The 17,847-nt window shown below is 44.2% G+C and overlaps 1 protein-coding gene and 1 long non-coding RNA gene across 3 annotated transcripts in view; one reads left to right on the forward strand and one right to left on the reverse strand.

Annotated features, from left to right (window-relative positions):
* Positions 1 to 17,847, forward strand: part of THSD4 (thrombospondin type 1 domain containing 4) — a 692,972-nt gene that overhangs the window by 623,908 nt on the left and 51,217 nt on the right. For both annotated transcript variants that reach the window (XM_066277962.1, XM_066277963.1), the window contains 2 exons: positions 10,048 to 10,223; positions 13,308 to 13,404. In XM_066277962.1, the coding sequence (XP_066134059.1) occupies positions 10,048 to 10,223; positions 13,308 to 13,404 (273 nt within the window). The remainder of the gene's footprint in view (positions 1 to 10,047; positions 10,224 to 13,307; positions 13,405 to 17,847) is intronic.
* Positions 6,050 to 11,940, reverse strand: LOC136336367 (uncharacterized). The gene is made up of 3 exons (XR_010731436.1): positions 11,862 to 11,940; positions 10,020 to 10,104; positions 6,050 to 6,378 (listed from the first exon to the last, which is right to left on the reverse strand). It is a non-coding gene; the product is annotated as an uncharacterized lncRNA (long non-coding RNA).

Consider the following 17,847-nt stretch of genomic DNA (forward strand, 5'->3'; position numbering starts at 1 on the left):
AATGAATCAATAAGAGAAATCCCCAGAAAAAGATCTGAATGAGATGGAAATAACAAAATTACCGGATGCAGAGTTTAAAATAATGATTGTTAGGATGCTCTAACATCTTAGAGCAACAATGGATGGACATAACGAGCACCTAAATAAACAGATAGCAAGTATAAAAAAGGACATTGAAATAATAAAAAAGGATCATTCAGAAATAACAAATACAATATCATAAATGAAGACCACACTAGAAGGAATTAAAAGCAGGATGGATGAAGGTGAGGATCGAATCAATGAGTTAGAGGACAAGATAAACGAAAGCACAGAAGCAGAGCAGCAAAAATAAAATTTAAAAAAAAAGCTCAAAAAGTCTAAGGAAACTCTAAAAGAGCTCTGTGACAACATAAAAAGAAATAACATCTGCATCATAGGGGTTCCTGAAGGAGAAGAGAAAGAACAAGGGATAGAGAATCTGATTGAAGAAATCATAGCTGAAAACTTCCCTAAATTGATGAAGGGAAAAGTGATACAAGTTCAAGAAGCACAGAGAGTTCTATTAAGGATGAACCCAAACAGGCCTACACCAAGACACATCATAATTAAAATACAAAAATTAAGAGATAAAAAAAAAGAATACTAAAAGCTGTAAGAGAAAAGCAGTCTGTTACCTATAGAGGAGCCCCCATAAGAATGACATCTGACTTCTCAACAGAAACATTAGAGGCATCAGAACGAACACAGTGTTCATACTTCCTCACTGGTGATGCTAATTTTGAGCACCTGGTAGAGTGTTGCCCAGTTTCTCCACCGGATAATTATTCTTTCTTTTTCTCCCTTGAAACTAGCAAACAATTTGAAGGACCTATAAGACCAGGGTAATATCTTGCTCCACATCAAAATGTTGTCCAAGGTTTAGCATCTGTTGATGGGTCTTGCCCAATCTCATCATTACTATGGCAGCTGCAAAAAAGATTTTCCAACTCCAGCACTCCCTCAGTACATAAAAGCCCTCAAAATCCCTCAGAAGAAAGAGCTCTCCCTCCTTCCACATGTTTACTATGTTTATAATAATAATCTACTTCTTGTTGTAGGCTCGTGTATTTTCTTTTTTATATAGTTTATAATTTATTACCATACTTATTTGGGTGCTCAGAGTATTCTAGGTATGGCCAGTAGGAGCCCCTTCAAGGTGACCTCAATGCCCTTGTGGCATGTCCCCATTGTTTTTTGTGAACACTTCTAGGCTTATCCTGTGCTTCCCTGTCCCTGGAACTAGTCATTTGTCCAGGATATGGTGCCTTTTGATGGGAAATGGTATTAGAGACCAAGATTAAGTATGCTTGTTGCTAGAGGAGTGTTTTTGCTCCTTAACTTTCTTAGCAGACAGAGCCAGGAAATATATGCATGTATATATACATATGCACCCATAAAATATGCACATTCACATACACATACATATATGCAGGTGCATACAAATGCATAATGCATACAAACATGCACATATACATAATTTCAAGCTCATGAATGCATACTACCTCAAATGTTGCCTTCCCCCATTCCATAGTGGTAAGACTCCTTCTCCACAGTGAGGTCCCTGGCTCCCAAAAGCATCCACTCCTGGGTACAACCACTTTGGGAAAATGTTTGGCATGTCTACTACAACTAAACATTCAAGTACCTATATAACCTAACAGTTCTGCCTCTTGGAATATTCCCAGCAGAAATGAGGACTTATGTCTACCCAAAACATACAAGAATGTGTATAGCAGCTTTACCTATAAGTTTCAAAAACTGCCAACAACCCAAAAGTTAATCATGATAGGAGAAGTAAAGAAATGGTGATATGGTCACATGGCAGAATACCAAATGGCTATGAAATAGTGATAAATGCAATCATGTGAACATATATCATGGACAGGAAGTTAAGTAAATGATGTCCAACATGAAAGAGTATGGATAGTATTATTCATTTATAGGAAATCCAAAAACAAGCAAAACTGTGCTGCTGGACAGCAGAGCAGTGGTAACCCTTGAGGCTTGTGAGGACCGAGTAATGACTTGGAAGGGGTGGGAGGGAGCTGGAACGGTCTATAACTTTATTCGAGCAATAGTAACACAGGTGTAATCCAAATACAAAAACCAAGCCATAAACGTATAATTTAAATTCTTTGATATATATGTTATAGTATATCCTAATTAAAAAAAATTAATACAGCTACAAACCAGGCTGCCAATGCAATTAACTCAACCAAAATGATCTAATCAGACCAACTTCACATGTGTTCAGGAAATGACAGCCCCGTCAAAACTTAATCACCCTCCTGGCTGCTACCGCCATTCTGTTTTGAGACATCCAGGGTTAGTGCGAATGGGAACATCCCAGGATGCAAATGGTGCATCCCAGGATTTGACAATACAGCATGCGGGCTTAGGGTCTGCTGGTAGTTTTGTGTTGAGTGGAACTGAACTGTCTTTTACACCTCCTCCTGCCTGCTTACCCCTGCCAAGGATCAGTCCCAATCCACACCCTCACTGGCTTATGCCTTGCGTATAAAGTCACATGATTATAGGTGTCCTCTTGGATTGATTGTTTATAACTCAGAAAAGTTGGCTCTGGAAATCCTAAATGCTCGTGGATAGGGAGGGCAGCATGTGGTGAGGGCTTTGTGAGGAGGGCGGACGAAGCCCACACCCCCAGACAGGCGTCCCTCCTCTGGGAGTCTGCCCTGTTGTCCAGGCAGACCCAGAAGGTGAGAGATGAAACCTTCCCTCCCTTGATTGGGAAGGCTTCTCTTTTGCTCAGGGCTCAAAAATAAGAGATGAGGGAAAGTGTACAGCCATGTACCCAACTTTAAATGAACCACAGCCCCCTGGGGTGGCTTGCTGCCAGACCCCACTCTAAATTCAGCCAGCCTAAACCTGCATATCTAACCAACCTCAAGGATGCTGATGTTGCCAGTCCAAAGACCACATGGTGTAAGAGAAAGAAGGTGAAAATCAGAGCATCGAAGTTCAAGGGCTGAACTCTACATAATAGTCTAGGAACTTGAGCAAGCAACATACTCTCTCTGAGCCTATTTCCTTGTCGGTATAAGAAAGGTAATATGTGTCCTGCTTGCCTTATGGGATTGGCATTCATATTTTAAGTTCATTAGTGGGGTTTTTTATTAAACTATAATTGACTTATAATATTATATTAGTTTCAGGTGTACAACATAGGACTTGATATTTATATACATTACAAAGTGATCACCACACAAAATTACTATACTCATTATACAAATGTTAGTATAGTATCACTGACTATATTCTCTATTCATTTGTGTTTTTAAAACCATCAATCATTAAACCAGAGGTTCTTCACTTATCTATGTCATGCACTTCCTTGGAAGTCAATGGATACCTTCTCAGAATATTGTTTTTAAGTCTATAAAATCAGATACAGAAGATTACAAAGGAAACCAATTATATTGAAATATAATTATCAACATATTTTTAGAAAACAAATTTGTAATATAATAACATGTGTTTCTTTTAACATTAAAATAGGAGATCTCTTGGAGGGTCTAATAATAATTACAGTAATTATTATAAATAGCGATGGGTTTTTAAACAATTTTTCAAAGTGTTTGTAACATCTTAATGTCATATGAACACGTGACAAAGTCACAGTACTATTATGGTATGTTGCCTACATTTACTATAGAAGGAATGCGAAAGCCCTGGCCAGTTAGCTCAGCGGTAGAGTGTCTGCCTGGTGTGTGGAAGCTCCAGGTTCAGTTCCCGGTCAGTGCACACAGGAGAAGCGACCATCTGCTTCTCTACCTCCCTGCCCCCTCCTTTTCTCTCTCTCTTTCTCTCTCTCTCTCTCTCTCTCTCTCTCTCTCTTCTCCTCTTCTGCTGTCATGGCTCAAGTGGTTCGAGCAGTTGGTCCTGGATGCTGAGGAAGCCTCCATGGCCTCACCTCAGGCACTGAAATAGCTCGGTTGCCAAGCAACAAAGCAGCACCCAGCTGGGCAGAGCATTACCCAGTAGGGGACTTGCTGGGTGGATCCTGGACGGGCACATGCAGGAGTCTGTCTCTCTCCCTCTCCACCTCTCACTAAAAAATAAAAAATAAACAAAATGTTTTTAAAAGAAGGAATGCTGACATAAGGATGTAATTGACAGACCCTTCCAAGGTGGTCGTATGAAGTGAATAGTTGTGTTCCATTTCCAGATTAGCTGACATATTCTGAGTCTCACTTGGGTTTGTGCCACTTGTGGGCTTTTGTGGAAGCTCACAGACTAGGCAGAAAATGACCGGGCTGCAGACCTCCAACAGGTGTTGTAGTGGTGGCCAGTAGTGTCGGACCCCTTTGCTCTTGAATTTGTTGTGCTACTTCCCAAAAAACTTCCAAGAACGGCTGAAAGATTAAGCAGCTTAGAATTTTGCTAAGAGGAGAAACTTAACCTTCATTTTCCAAAGGAAGAAACAGATCTTTAGATTGCAGGGATCTGTTTGCTCTAAGAAAACCACCTTCTTTATCTGATTGTGGAAGCTGGTGGTTGGGTTGTCAGCAACAGGCATTAAGATGATAGGATAGAGTGTCTGAGAAGCAGGGCTTAGCTAGATGAGCAATCCCTGTAGCAGTCTTGGAGAACGGTATTGCTGGTGCAGACAGGTTAAGCTAAATGCATATGCCAAGCAAGTGTCAACAACTAAAACTGGAATAAAACCCCAAATGTCAAAGAGTGATTCCCTCACATTAGCAGAGCTGTGAGGTTGACTTTCAAACAGGATTTGCCAATGCTTGACCTTCAGTGGACATACCTACTGGCAAGAGTCGTGAGTCCCCTGCACCTTTTTGTGGGGTAGACCTGGACACTGTTCAGAGCCCTGGGACTGTGTGCAGGCACATAAACCATAGGCACAGCTGTTTTTGATGTGCCCAGTCAGGTGGGGGCTCTTTTGGGAGCTGTTTCAGAAGCTAACCTGTGAGCACACAGAATCAGGACCACGGTCGCTCAAAACCTGATGTGGCCTTTTTTTTATGCTTTGTTGTTTTATGGGCAAAGATTCATCTAAGCCTTTAGAGGGGATGTGTGGGTAACAATAGTAAATAATGGAAAGATTCAGAATCCCACGTTCGGTTCCTGGGAGGCCCTGGCAGCTCTCTCTTATGCAATATTTCAAATGGTTCCTTCCTGGACCTTTTGGTTTCCAGATAATAACCTCTTCTACAATGTTGCCAATAAGAGCAATAAAATCTTAGCCAGAACTTAACCTCAATTCTAGGCTTCTGGAGTTCTAGATGGGATTTTAAGAAGCTAAAAAAAAAAAGGGAGGAAATGAAGGTATCCCTCAGGAGTATGTCTGCTCATGCTTTGTCCTTTGTGTTAATTTTTAAAAATTTAAGCCTTAGGCTCTGGCTGGTTGGCTCAGTGGTAGAGTGTCGACCCGGCATGTGGATGTCCCGGGTTAGATTCCCGGTCAAGGCACACAAGGAAACAGACCATCCGCTTCTCTACTCCCCTTCCCCTCAGACAGCCATGGCTCAATCAGTTCAAGGGGGTTGGTCTTGGGTGCTGAGGATGTCTTTGTGGCCTCTGCCTCAGCTAAAAAAAATAGCTCAGTTGCTGAGCAACAGGGCAACGACCCAGATGGGCAGAGCATCGCCCCCTTAGTGGGCTTGCTGGTAGATCCCAGTCCATGCACATGTGGGAGTCTGTCTCCCTGCCTCCCCTCCTCTCACTAAAAAATAAAAAAAATTTTTTTTAATGTTAAGCCTTACAAAAAAGTAATACAGGCATATGGTAAAGTGAAATTTAAATGGTGGTAAGAAGATATAAGATGGGAAATACTGGCTCCCTTGTCATCTCCTATCCCAACCTAAACCCCATTTTCTGTTCCCAAGTATTAACAGTTCTGTGACTGTCTTTCTCTAAAAAAGTTTTACATAGGTGCCTGCTTGTTTTATTTATATGCTTTTATTTAAAAGTATACACAAGTGGGATTGTACCAAACACACTGCTTTGCATTTTTGTTTCCCTTAAAAATTATCAGCCCTGGCCAGTTGGCTCAGTAATAGAGTATTAGCCTGTCATGTGGATGTCTCGGGTTCAATTCCCAGTCAGGGCACACAGGAGAGGCGATCACCATCTTCTCCTCCCCTCTGCCTCCCCCTTCTCTCTTTCTCTCTTCTCCTCCTGCAGCCATAGCCCAATTGATTCAAGCTCGGCCCCAGGTGCTGAGGATGACTACATGGAGCCTCCACCTCAGGTGCTAAAAATAGCTCAGTTGCAAGCATGGCCCCAGATGGGCAGAGCATCGATCCCATATGTGGATTGCTGGGTGGATCCCAGTCAGGGCACATGTAAAAGTCTGTCTCTCTGTCTTCCCTCTTCTCCCTTGGAAAATAAGAAAAAAAAATGATCATGGAGTTCTTACCATACCCACACACACAGACGTGTCTCATTGTTATTAGGGCCATAGTATGTGGACATCCACGATGACAATTTACCACGTTTCCCCATGTATAAGACACTCCCATGTATAAAACACACCTTAATTTGGGGGCCTGAAATTTGAAAAAAAAAGTATTACATAAAATTACTGAACTCAAGTTTTATTCATTATAAAATTCATACAACTCATCACTGTCAAAACTCCCATCCATTAGCTTGTCCTCATCTGTGTCTGATGATGAATCACTATCTTCAACAATGAGCATAAACAAAAAAAAGTGGGAAATGCAGGTAAAAAAAATCTACAACCACTGTATAAGATGCACCCACTGTTTAGACCCCAAATTTTTTGAAAAAAGTTGCATCTTATACATGACATACTTAAACAGTCCTCCATTGATGGATATTTAGGGTTTTTTAGTTTTTCTACATTTAAAAATAATATATGCAGAGAATATCCCTGTTATAATCACTTTTGTATGTTTAGAGAAGGGTATTACTCAACTAGTTTTCTAGAAGTACAGTTCTTGGGTCAAACTCTAACCATGCGGTCAGCAGGGCGAAGGCTGCTGAGGTGTCTGGTCAGCAGAGGCCTAGGAAGGGCCCGTTGGATCTAGCAACATGGCAGCTTTGGCAATGCTCATTTGAATTGTTTCAGCAGAATAACGAGGGTTAACAATCAAACAGGAGACGGTTGAGGGGTGACTGGAAAATGAAACAGAAATGTGATGCACAACTCTCAACAAGTGTGGTATTTGATAGAAAAACACCACAAACCTGTTCATCCTCAGTCCCTGCCCTTGACACTTCTTTGTCACTTCAATAAACCCAACTGGTTTTATAGTTTGGATTCAGTATTCCACAGCTGTAGTCATTTGGTAGCCATGGCAACCAGCCAGCCAGGGACAGTGTCTGCAGCAGGTGCTCTTCCACCCACTGGAGCACCTGCCAATGTTCAGGCCTGGAGAGCCCATTGTGGAATCACTGCTGACAACTGGGTTAAGACTCCGAGAAGTCTGCCCTGGCCCATTAGCTCAGTTGGCTGGAAGTGTCTTCCTAAAACGATAAGGTTGTGGGTTCAACCACCAGTCAGGGCACACACGGGAACGACCAACGAATGCACAACTGAGTGGAACAACGAATGAATACTTCCTTTCCCCTCCCCTCTCTCTCCTTTCCTCTCTCTGTGTCTCTAAAAGTCAATAAAAATCAAGCCCTGGCTGAATAGCTCAGTTGCTGTCCTGCAGTGCGGAGGTTGCCGGTTCAATTCCCCGGGTCAGGGCACCTATAGGAACAGATGGATGTTCCTGTCTCTCTCTCAAAAAAAATTAAAAGTAAAAAAGTGCCAGGAAGCCCTGGCCGGTTGGCTCAGCGGTAGAGCATCGGCCTGGCGTGCGGGGGACCCGGGTTCGATTCCCGGCCAGGGCACATAGGAGAAGCGCCCATTTGCTTCTCCACCCCCACCCCCTCCTTCCTCTCTGTCTCTCTCTTCCCCTCCCGCAGCCAAGGCTCCATTGGAGCAAAGATGGCCCGGGCGCTGGGGATGGCTCCTTGGCCTCTGCCCCAGGCGCTAGAGTGGCTCTGGTTGTGACAGAGTGACTCCCCTGGTGGGCGTGCTGGGTGGATCCCGGTCGGGCGCATGCGGGAATCTGACTGTCTCTCCCCGTTTCCAGCTTCAGAAAAGTACAAAAAAAAAAAAAAAAAGTGCCAGGAGGCCTGTGTTTTAGGGACTCCCACTGAGACCACGAGGCTAAGCAGGGTCTGCGGTGCACCAGGGAAACGAGACCTTCGTGAGGTGACCACTGTTGAAGCTGGGCAATGGGTGCCTGGAGGTTTATAGTATTGTTCTCAATACTTTTGTTTGTATTTTTTGTTGTAATTTTCCCACAATGCATTATAAAAATTTACATTTAGGAACTCTGTCAAGTGAAAATTCAAAGAGCCAGGCATCACCCTGGGAGCCCACTGACAGGGCACATCAAGCAGGGTTTCTTTTTTTTATATATATAAATTTTTATTAATTTTAATGGGGTGACATCAATAAATCAGGGTACATATGTTCAAAGAAAACATGTCCAGTTATCTTGTCATTCAATTATGTTGCATACCCATCACCCAAAGTCAGATTGTCCTCTATAACCTTCCATCTAGTTTTCTTTGTGCCGCCCCTCCCCCTCCCCCTTCTCCTCTCCCTACCCCCCCCTAACCACCACACTCTTGTCCATGTCTCTTAGTCTCGTTTTTATGTCCCACCAATGTATGGAATCGGAGAAAAAGGAACCCTCATTCACTGTTGGTGGGAATGTAAAGTAGTACAACCATTATGGAAGAAAGCATGGTGGTTCCTCAAAAAACTGAAAATAGAACTACCTTATGACCCAGCAATCCCTCTACTGGGTATATACCCCCAAAACTCAGAAACATTGATACATAAAGATACATGTAGCCCCATGTTCGTTGCAGCATTGTTACAGTGGCCAAGACATGGAAACAACCAAGCAGGGTTTCTAACCTGCCATTGGTCTGTGGGCTTCAAAGGGCCAAGGGTCTAAGGGAAGACAGCCTGCTCTCCATGCTGGCCTTCCTGCTCTGTTAACCCTGACTCCTGCTTTCTGCCCCTTCCCTCTGCTGCCTCACTCATGAGTATGGGCTCCAAATCCCAGTTCTGTCATTTACCATCTTTGTGAACTTGCTGTTATTCCCTCTGGGTCATCTCTGAAAGACCGGATTACACATATGCTTAGCAACATTATGAGGATTAATTTTAATGGCATGGAAGGAAGCATCTAACATATCTCACAGCCTTGAAGGCCTCACAGAAGTCAGGGAGGGAATAGAAATGAATGAAGCTGACCCAGTGGGAGGAAATCTTATGAAATCTCTTGGCTTACCTCTAGCTTTGCCACTTTTAGGAGACATAGAAGTAGACAATTTGTAAGAAAAATTCACTCAAGGCAAGCAGGATCATAGAGGGAATAAATAATTTATATTCATTAATAAATGGAGAATAAACTACAACTTTAGCCTCAGTGTTGAAGTATATTAGGGAGTGGTAGGGATTGGGGCAAACCAGAGAATGCCAGCTCCATCTTAAAGGGGCAGACTGCAGCTCCAACCCATTGCTGCCTCGAGGGAACGGAGACAGCGTTAACATATCTTCTTCTTTTACAAGTCAAGCTAGAACTCTAAAAATTTTTATGTGAAATCTCCCAATTCTTAACTTTAAGTTCAATTATATTTAAAAAACAAACAAAAACAATTATGAAGGCCAAACTAAACCCATCTACAGGCCAAAATCAGCAGCCGAACTGCCAGGGTGCAAGCTCTCACTGAGATAATGGGATGCAATAGCTTCCCCTGGCCGACACTCTCACCCTTCATTTCTATGGTGGGAATGATCCACATGGGGTGAGGGCGTGATGAAGCCCAGGAGGATGTGATCTAGAAGCCTCATCCTGCCCCAGAGCCTACACCAGTACCTGGCACACAGTGGATCCTAACGAAAAACATGATGAATTCATAAGTCAGTAACCGAGGGTGGGGGTGGGGATCAGTTCAGGTTCTTGGGCACACTCTGGGCTTACCTGGGGAACTGTCTTTTATTCTCAACAGCCTTGCGAAGCCGTTCCGGCCGCTCCATCATCAACGGGAACTGGGCCATCGACCGGCCTGGAAAATATGAAGGTGGAGGGACGATGTTCACTTATAAGCGTCCAAATGAGATTTCAAGCACCGCTGGAGAGTCCTTTCTGGCCGAAGGTCCCACTAATGAGATCTTGGATGTCTATGTGAGTTTGGGTGTTTCTGGGCTGTTCTCTGGATTTTGTAGCTCATTGCTTCCAAGGGCCACTCTTAGAACAAATAAGCAACAAACCAATGCCCATGCTCACTGAGACCCTCTGAGCAAAGTCTTTGGAGGTGTCCTTAAATTTCAGCTTTCAGGCCCTGGCTGATGGCTCAGTTGATAGAGTGTCAGCCTAGCATATGGACATCCCAAGTTCAATTCCCAATCAGATCACACAGGAGAAGCAACCATTTGCTTCTCCCTCACTCCCTCTCCCCCTTACACAGCCAGTGGCTCGATTGGTTCAAGCATGGCCCTGGGCATTGAGGATGGCTCGTTTGGAGCACATCAGCCTCAGGCACTAAAAATATCTTGGTTGATTCAAGCATTGGCCCCAGATGAGGTTGCCAGGTAGACCCCAGTTAGGGTGCATGTGAGAGTCTATCTCCCCTCCTCTCACCTAAAAAAATAATAATAATTGGCCTTTATCTTTACCATTCGCCCTGATGTGCCTAGCTCACAGAAACCTTAAACTCTACCAAATTTAAACTCTACCAGGTGCCTGTAACTCTCAGAGTTTATGGACCCAGTAAAACCAATTTTACTTGTTGAACCAAATCAGAGGCAAAACATATCTTTTATTTCATGAGCATTGGCTCCCCTCCAGGTACTTTCCTCCTCATACTAATTTGGCACATTTTCTTTTTTATGGCAAAAGGAAGTCAATGCCTGAAGCAAGACAAGCCCGTTCTCAGTTCCCAGCCCTCCTCAGATCCTAGTCCAGCAAAAGAAGACAGGAGAGTTGGGGAGTGCTCCAGCTGACCCAATGAAGCTCAGAGTAACAAGCACAGGGTTACTAGCTATTCCCTGCTTCCTGGAAGACAGAACTCCGATGTATTTAACAAGAAACTAAATTATTAAATTACACAGTTAAAGATGGTCTTTATTTTTTTTAAAAAAGAAACCGCTAAAATCCAGTCTTCTTTAAAACAATTAGGAGACAGAAGGTGATAAGAAATAAGAGCTTGAGATCGAGTCCTTCCAATCAGAAGTGCGAGCTCACGCATAGATACACGTTCTCTTACCGCCTCCCAAGCCAGCACAGATGTGTGCTATATCAGTTTTATGTTACGACTTCTCCACCTATACAGTTACAAGTTTGTTCCTCTTAGGCTGGGTGGCTCATGGACTAAAAACTGTCAAGAAAGCCTATATCAGATATCTTTTTACACTGCCCAATGGGTTGCTGCACTCTGGGTAGGTTTCCAATGGCATCAGGGGAAAAAACCATGGTTGTTACAGGCCTGCTGTGGGTGGTCTAGGATGTGGTGGCCAACAAAAATTTTATAAACAAGACAAGGTTTGTCCTGGCTGAGTGCTCACGCGGAAGAGGGAGAGGCGGTCTCCCTCCTCAGACTGACTGTGGAGTTGTGTGAGAGGACCAGTGGAGGGGGGGGGGGGGCCGGAACCGGAGGCCACATACTGTGTCCCGGGGCTCTGTGTGCACACTGTGGTTTCCGAGTGTCCCCATTCCCTCAGGTGACTTATGGAATGGAGGTCTTGTCCCACATGTGGGGAAGAGGTGGGAGGTAATGGTATAGATGCACATGGCAGACAGACTCTGGAACCAGACAGGACCCACCTGTGCAGAAGTCACTCATAGATGCTCGTGGCTGACAGGACTTCAGAGATCCGCGGTGATCCCGACATCCTTCTTCTCCAGATGAAGAAATAAAAAACTGAGGTGAAGGGACATGTTCTAGGTTACACAGCCAATCAACAAGAGAGCCCCTTTATGAAGCTGCGGGGACAGAAATAGCAAAATGTGGCCATGTCTCCTTGCCTGGCTCCTACTGACTCTGTAACTTCCCCTTGGCATCTGCCCCAGCCCTTGCTCCACTGCCCACCAAGCCCGCCCTGGGCCTCTGCACTCGGGGGCCACAGGAGGGGTTTATGCTGCCCAGCCACGCAGATTTATTCTGTGCTTTGCCCGAGAAAAGTTCACCGCTGACTCCCACAAATCCACACAGCTTCCTGCTGGCTGTCCTGCTTCTATCATCAGTTCCTAAGAGGGCTGGACCCAGGGAGAGTTACTACCCTTATCCCTGTTTTCCTGACCCCATCTCATTGTGGTTCTGGAGTTTTCTAGGGGTAACAAGGGGTAGGATCCAAGAGTCAATGAGGGAGAGGGTTGGGGCAGGTTCTTTCCCCGGTCAGCCTCACTGCCAAGTGGGAAACTTGTAAAGCAGGGGTCTCAAACTCGCGGCCCGCGAGCCGCATGCGGCCCGCCGAACAATTTTGTGCGGCCCACAGACTAATCCACGAAGTTCAAAATATTTTGGATAAAATTAAGTAAGCCTAGGGGCCTACTTGTATTTTTCATTTCTCTAGCATCCTAGCTAGATATTAGCTTAGTTAACAGCAGTTGTGATGCGAACTACAGTTTCTGGTCGTTTTGTGACACTGAGTAAACTGCATGTACAATTGTGCTTGTTGTACTGATTTTTTTTGTTTTCAACTGCAGTGAGAAAAGTGTTGCGTAACAGTTGCCTTTTGTAGACCTAGTGCGGCCCGCCGAAATGCTGTGATCTTGCTCTGCGGCCCACATGCTGAGTTGAGTTTGAGACCCCTGTTGTAAAGAACCTGAAGGATCCCAGGCTGGTTCTGCCAGAGGTCTGCCCTTCTTTGCACAACTCTATCTTGTCACCTAGTGGTCAGGCGGGTTCTCTGGCATGTAAACTTACCTATTGGAACATTTTGAGGGCCCTGAGCCAAACGTAAGCCGAGGGATAAGATGGTTGGGAACCAACAAAGAGGTTCCACTACCGTTGCCCCCACTTCTTGTTCAGAAGTTATAAAATGTTGACTTTCAGCCTAGTTCTTTTTTAAGTTTTTCCTTCTTCAAAAGCAAATAACAAAAAGCCAGCTGGAAATAGTTTTGGCTTCATCTGTCACAGCTCCACTAACAGTATTAGATGTGAATCAACCCTCTCATTTATAGTTAGTACCACTTATACCACCGAAACCAAAGCCAGGAGGACAGGGACTTACAAGCCAGTGGCAGTGACGTTGACTTATGTGTTTCCAGATGATCCACCAGCAGCCGAACCCAGGAGTCCACTACGAGTATGTTATCATGGGGACGAATGCCATCAACCCACAGGTGCCACCTCACAAGAGACCAGGTAAACTTCCTTGTTTGGTTGCCCAGCAGGTGGGTCACTTCTTTTTAAAGCCTCTTCTTTCTTCTTGTGAACTTCCCCCTGTCTCTAATTCCACACGAGGAAAACCTAGGAAAATGCTTCAGAATCGGTGGCCCTGACAGGGGAGGCGTCAGCATTCGTCCAAGCCTTGGCTGATGGGAGTGTTTCATTCACTTGATTCCAAAAGGAAGTGAGCACTTTGGGTCTTCCTTTCCAGCTCCTCCTTTGGAAACGCGCTGTTAGCTTCCAGGGCTGTTGTGACAAGTCACCTCCAGCTCAGGGGCTCAAAGCAGCACAGACTCACTATTTCACAGTTCTAATGGTCAGAAGTCCAAAATGGGCTCACTGGGCCAAAACAAGGTGGCGTTGGGCCATGCTGCCTTCAGAGGCCGTAGAAGAACATCTGCTTTTTGCCTTTTCCCCAGAGGCCACTTGCACACCATGGTTCAGGGCCCCTTCTTCTATCGTCACAGCCAGAGGAATCAGGCCTTCACCTCTCTTCTGACCCTGATCCTGACTTTTCTGCCTCTTTCTTATAAGGACATTTATTTGGGCCACCCAGGCAACCCAGGACAATCTCTCCATCTCAAAACATTCCATTTCATCACATCTGCAAAGTCCCCTTCACCATGTGAGGTCACATAGTTGAGGTTTCAGGAATAAGGACATAGATATCCTCTGAGGGCCACTAGTCTGTCCGCCAATGCCATTTCTCTTGGTCGCCTCTTGCTTCTGTTAACACTGCTCTGACCTGTCAGAAAAGAATTTTGAATTCCCACCTGGCGATCTGCCTCTTCCCCGTGGGCACTGCTGGTGGACAGAGCAAGTAGCTTTTGCCCACCACGGCACCCGAGCTCCAAGATATTTTCTTACCAGGTGATGATGGAGCCCACCATCCAAATGGAAAAGACCATCTTTTCTATCTTTCGACAGAAATATTGATGATGATAGTTGCTCACATGCATGCTGGACACAGCTGAGCCTTCCACCTAGATTAGCTCATTGGATTCCCACCACCGCACTCAGAGGGAGGGACTATTATCAGCTTTATTTCACGAGTAAGGAAACGGAAGCTTCTAGAGGTTGGAGTTTGCCCTGATCTCACAGCGACCTAGGCCAGCCTGTGTGCCTAGCCCTATGCTTGTTACACAGTCTAGAGGCTACCTGGCCCAATGCCTATTCTACAGAGAGAAGAGACAGGTGTGAGATCTGGCCCATTCATCCTTTTCTGGGCCACCAATCACAAAAGTTACGTTACCTGATTGTCACAGGTCGGGAGGAGCCACCTGGCCACCTGGAGACAACAGCTTGTGTATGTCAGACACATGGGGTACACGTGTTGTTCACATTCCAAGTCAGCATACCCAGCCCAACAGAATTTTTAAGCCATTTCCAGGAGCAATGCACAGTCTGAGAACCAAGTCCAGGCAGCAAACTGTTCCGACACTGAGGTGGATGCTGGTTTACAGGGGCAATGGGACAGACTGTTTGAAATCATATAGTCATATAATGGGTTTCACCTAACAGACAACAAAGGGTTCTGAGATCGGCTGTCTGGGGTGGGGCAGGCCCAGAAGGAGTCCATTGTAAAATGTTGGTGAGGAGGGATGCTCTGGACCAGGCTTCATCCTCCATATCAGCTGAGTCAGGATGACAGGGCCTGAATCCAGCTCTGCCACGTCCTTGCTGTGCTTCCTCAGGGAGGTCAGTAACTTCTCTAAACACTTCTCCAGTCCACGAAACAGAGGAAAGCACTACAGTCAAAGGTTTGGATTGATTTGGTTTGGTTGAGGGAAGCAGCGAGGGGTCACCCCCAGTGCTGGGTACATAAAAAGTATTCAAAAGTGGCTTGGGCCAGTTGGCTCAATGGTAGAGCATCAGCCCAATGTGTGGATGTCTCCGGCTTGATTCCGGGTCAGGGCACAGAGGAGAGGCGCCCATCTGCTTCTCCACCCTTTCCACTTCCCCTTCTCTCTTTCGCTCTCTTCCCGTCCCACAAAGATGGCTTGATTCAAGTGCATTGGCCCTGGGCACTGAGGATGGTCTGGAGCCTCCACTTCAGGCACTAAAAATAGCTTGGTGCAAGCCTGGCCCCAGATGGGCAGAGCATCAACCCCAGATGAGGGTTGCCAGGTCGGGACACATGTGGGAGTCCATCTCTCTCTCCCTTCCTCTAACTTGGAAAAGAAGATTTAAAAAGTACTCAAAAGATTTTTTAAATGTTTTTGACTGATAACAGCTTAGATGGTCTCATTTATATAGTATACCTGGTCTCCACTCTATTGGTTTAATTTGCATATAACGTTTTATAACATTTTAAACCACAAAGTATTGTAAGCGGCCAATTAAGAAAGTATTGGTGAAAAGGCAGAGAAAATCCCGTGTTTTAACTGGATTCCACAGTAACTCTAAAATTTTCCTCTTTATTTTGTATTAAACTAATACGTGCTTGGACAGCTATTGCCAAATTGCTCTCCAAAACCTGCGTCATGTTTTCAGGCTCCCTACAGTGCGTGAGAATGTTTTCTGGCACCTTCAACAAGGGACCCAGGGACTTAAGAGTTTTCCAAAGCAACTCACCTTTATTGTCAGGCAAATGGAGTTGCTATTGTTCTTGTTTTCACATGTGGATCTTTAATTATGAGTGAAGTTGAGCACATCTTTTTTGTCTGACTGGGTTGTCTCCACTTCTCTTCCTGTGAATTGCCTCCCCTTGGCCTTTGCCTGCTTTTTCCTACTGGGATATTCGTCTTTGTCTTATTCACTGGGGAACAATTTTTTTTTTTCATTTTCTGTTGCATGAGGTTTTAAAACTGTTTCTATATATTTCTGCATCGCTGATTCCAAATCTGAAATCCATTTTTTGGTGCACACTCTAATTTTTATGCAATTTTAATTTCTTTTTGTTACAGTTAATGGCATGCATTGGTTTTTAAATTGGAGTTAAAGGGCAACGACTCTTGGATTGAACATAACCACAAGGCAATTAATGTTTTACAAACATCACTTTTACATAATTGTAGTTGTTTTTAAATGTAAAAAAATTATTATCTGATAAAAACACCCTCTTATTTTGTTTTAAGATTAAATCATGGCTTCTTCGAGTAGGCGTAATTGTAAGAATAGTCCTGATACCTTCTGTTATATATGTGGCTGTTACACACTTCAATTCAAAGGCGCAATATTTCATCATTTGTGATACGTGCATATATTGCCTATTTTCAAGTTCCCCTTGGCGATCAAGACAAAAATTGGGCTCCTCATATTGTGTGTCATAATTGTGTAGAAATGCTTTGTGACTGGACAAAAGGAAAACACAAAGGAATTCCCATGGTTTGGCGTGAACCTAAGGACCACAGCAGTGACTGTTATTTCTGTCTGATCCATACAAAGGGCATCGGCAAGAAAAAACGGCATATAATCACATATCCTGATATTCCTTCAGCAATACAACCTATCCCACACTCTGAGACACCCCCGGTTCCAGTTTTCAATGGTTTTATTTCTTCTAAGGACGAAGAAAGTGAACATGGTGATCAAGTGTATTTAATAAGATGCATGAGGAAATGGTTGTAGAATCTGAAGGGTCTTCTTCTGATGCCAAGCAGTCATTAACCCCTCAGCAGTTTAGCCAACCCGAATTGAATGACTTAGTAAGAGATTTGGGCCTATCAAAGAAAGCAGCTATTAGCCTCCAGGCTTCAGGAAAAGAATGTACTTCACCGGTCAGCTAAAGTATCCCATTTTAGGAAGCGTGAACAAATTTTTGTGCACTTTTTTTCCGAAGACAAATACTTTTTTTACTGTCATGATACCAGTAGTCTTCTCAGCCAGCTAGGTGTTACCACTTACAGTCCAACAGAATGGCGGCTATTTCTTGACAGCTCTAAATGGAGTCTGAAATGTGTTCTCCTACACAATGGTAATGTTTATCCAGTGGTTCCAATTGGTTATTCAACTCATCTGCGAGAAGATTAAAATGTCATAAAAATTGTCCTCGACTTTCTAAAGTATGAGGAGCATAACTGGATCATTTGTGTGGATCTTAAAATGGTAAATTTCCTGCTAGGACAACAGAGAGGTTTCACAAAGTATCCTTGCTTTCTGTGTTTGTGGACAGCCGAGCTCGGGAGAAACACTGGACACAGAAGGAGTGGTCGAAACTTGAAGTTCTGGAATATTGTGAATGAACCTATAGTTAATCGAGACAGTATCATTTTTCCCCCACTTCACATCACACTTCGCTTAATGAAGCAGTTTGTTCAGGCTTTGAATAGAGAAAGTGAATGCTTTCAATGTATTATTTCTGCTTTTCCTGCCTTGTCTTTCGAGAAGATAAAAGAAGATGTATTAGATGGACCTCAAATTCAAATCCTCATACGTGAAGAAGAATTTGCCAGGAAGATGAATAAGGAGGAGAAAGCA

This window comes from Saccopteryx bilineata, chromosome 4 (genome assembly GCF_036850765.1).
Source record: "Saccopteryx bilineata isolate mSacBil1 chromosome 4, mSacBil1_pri_phased_curated, whole genome shotgun sequence".
Classification (NCBI taxonomy): Eukaryota; Metazoa; Chordata; class Mammalia; order Chiroptera; family Emballonuridae; genus Saccopteryx; species Saccopteryx bilineata.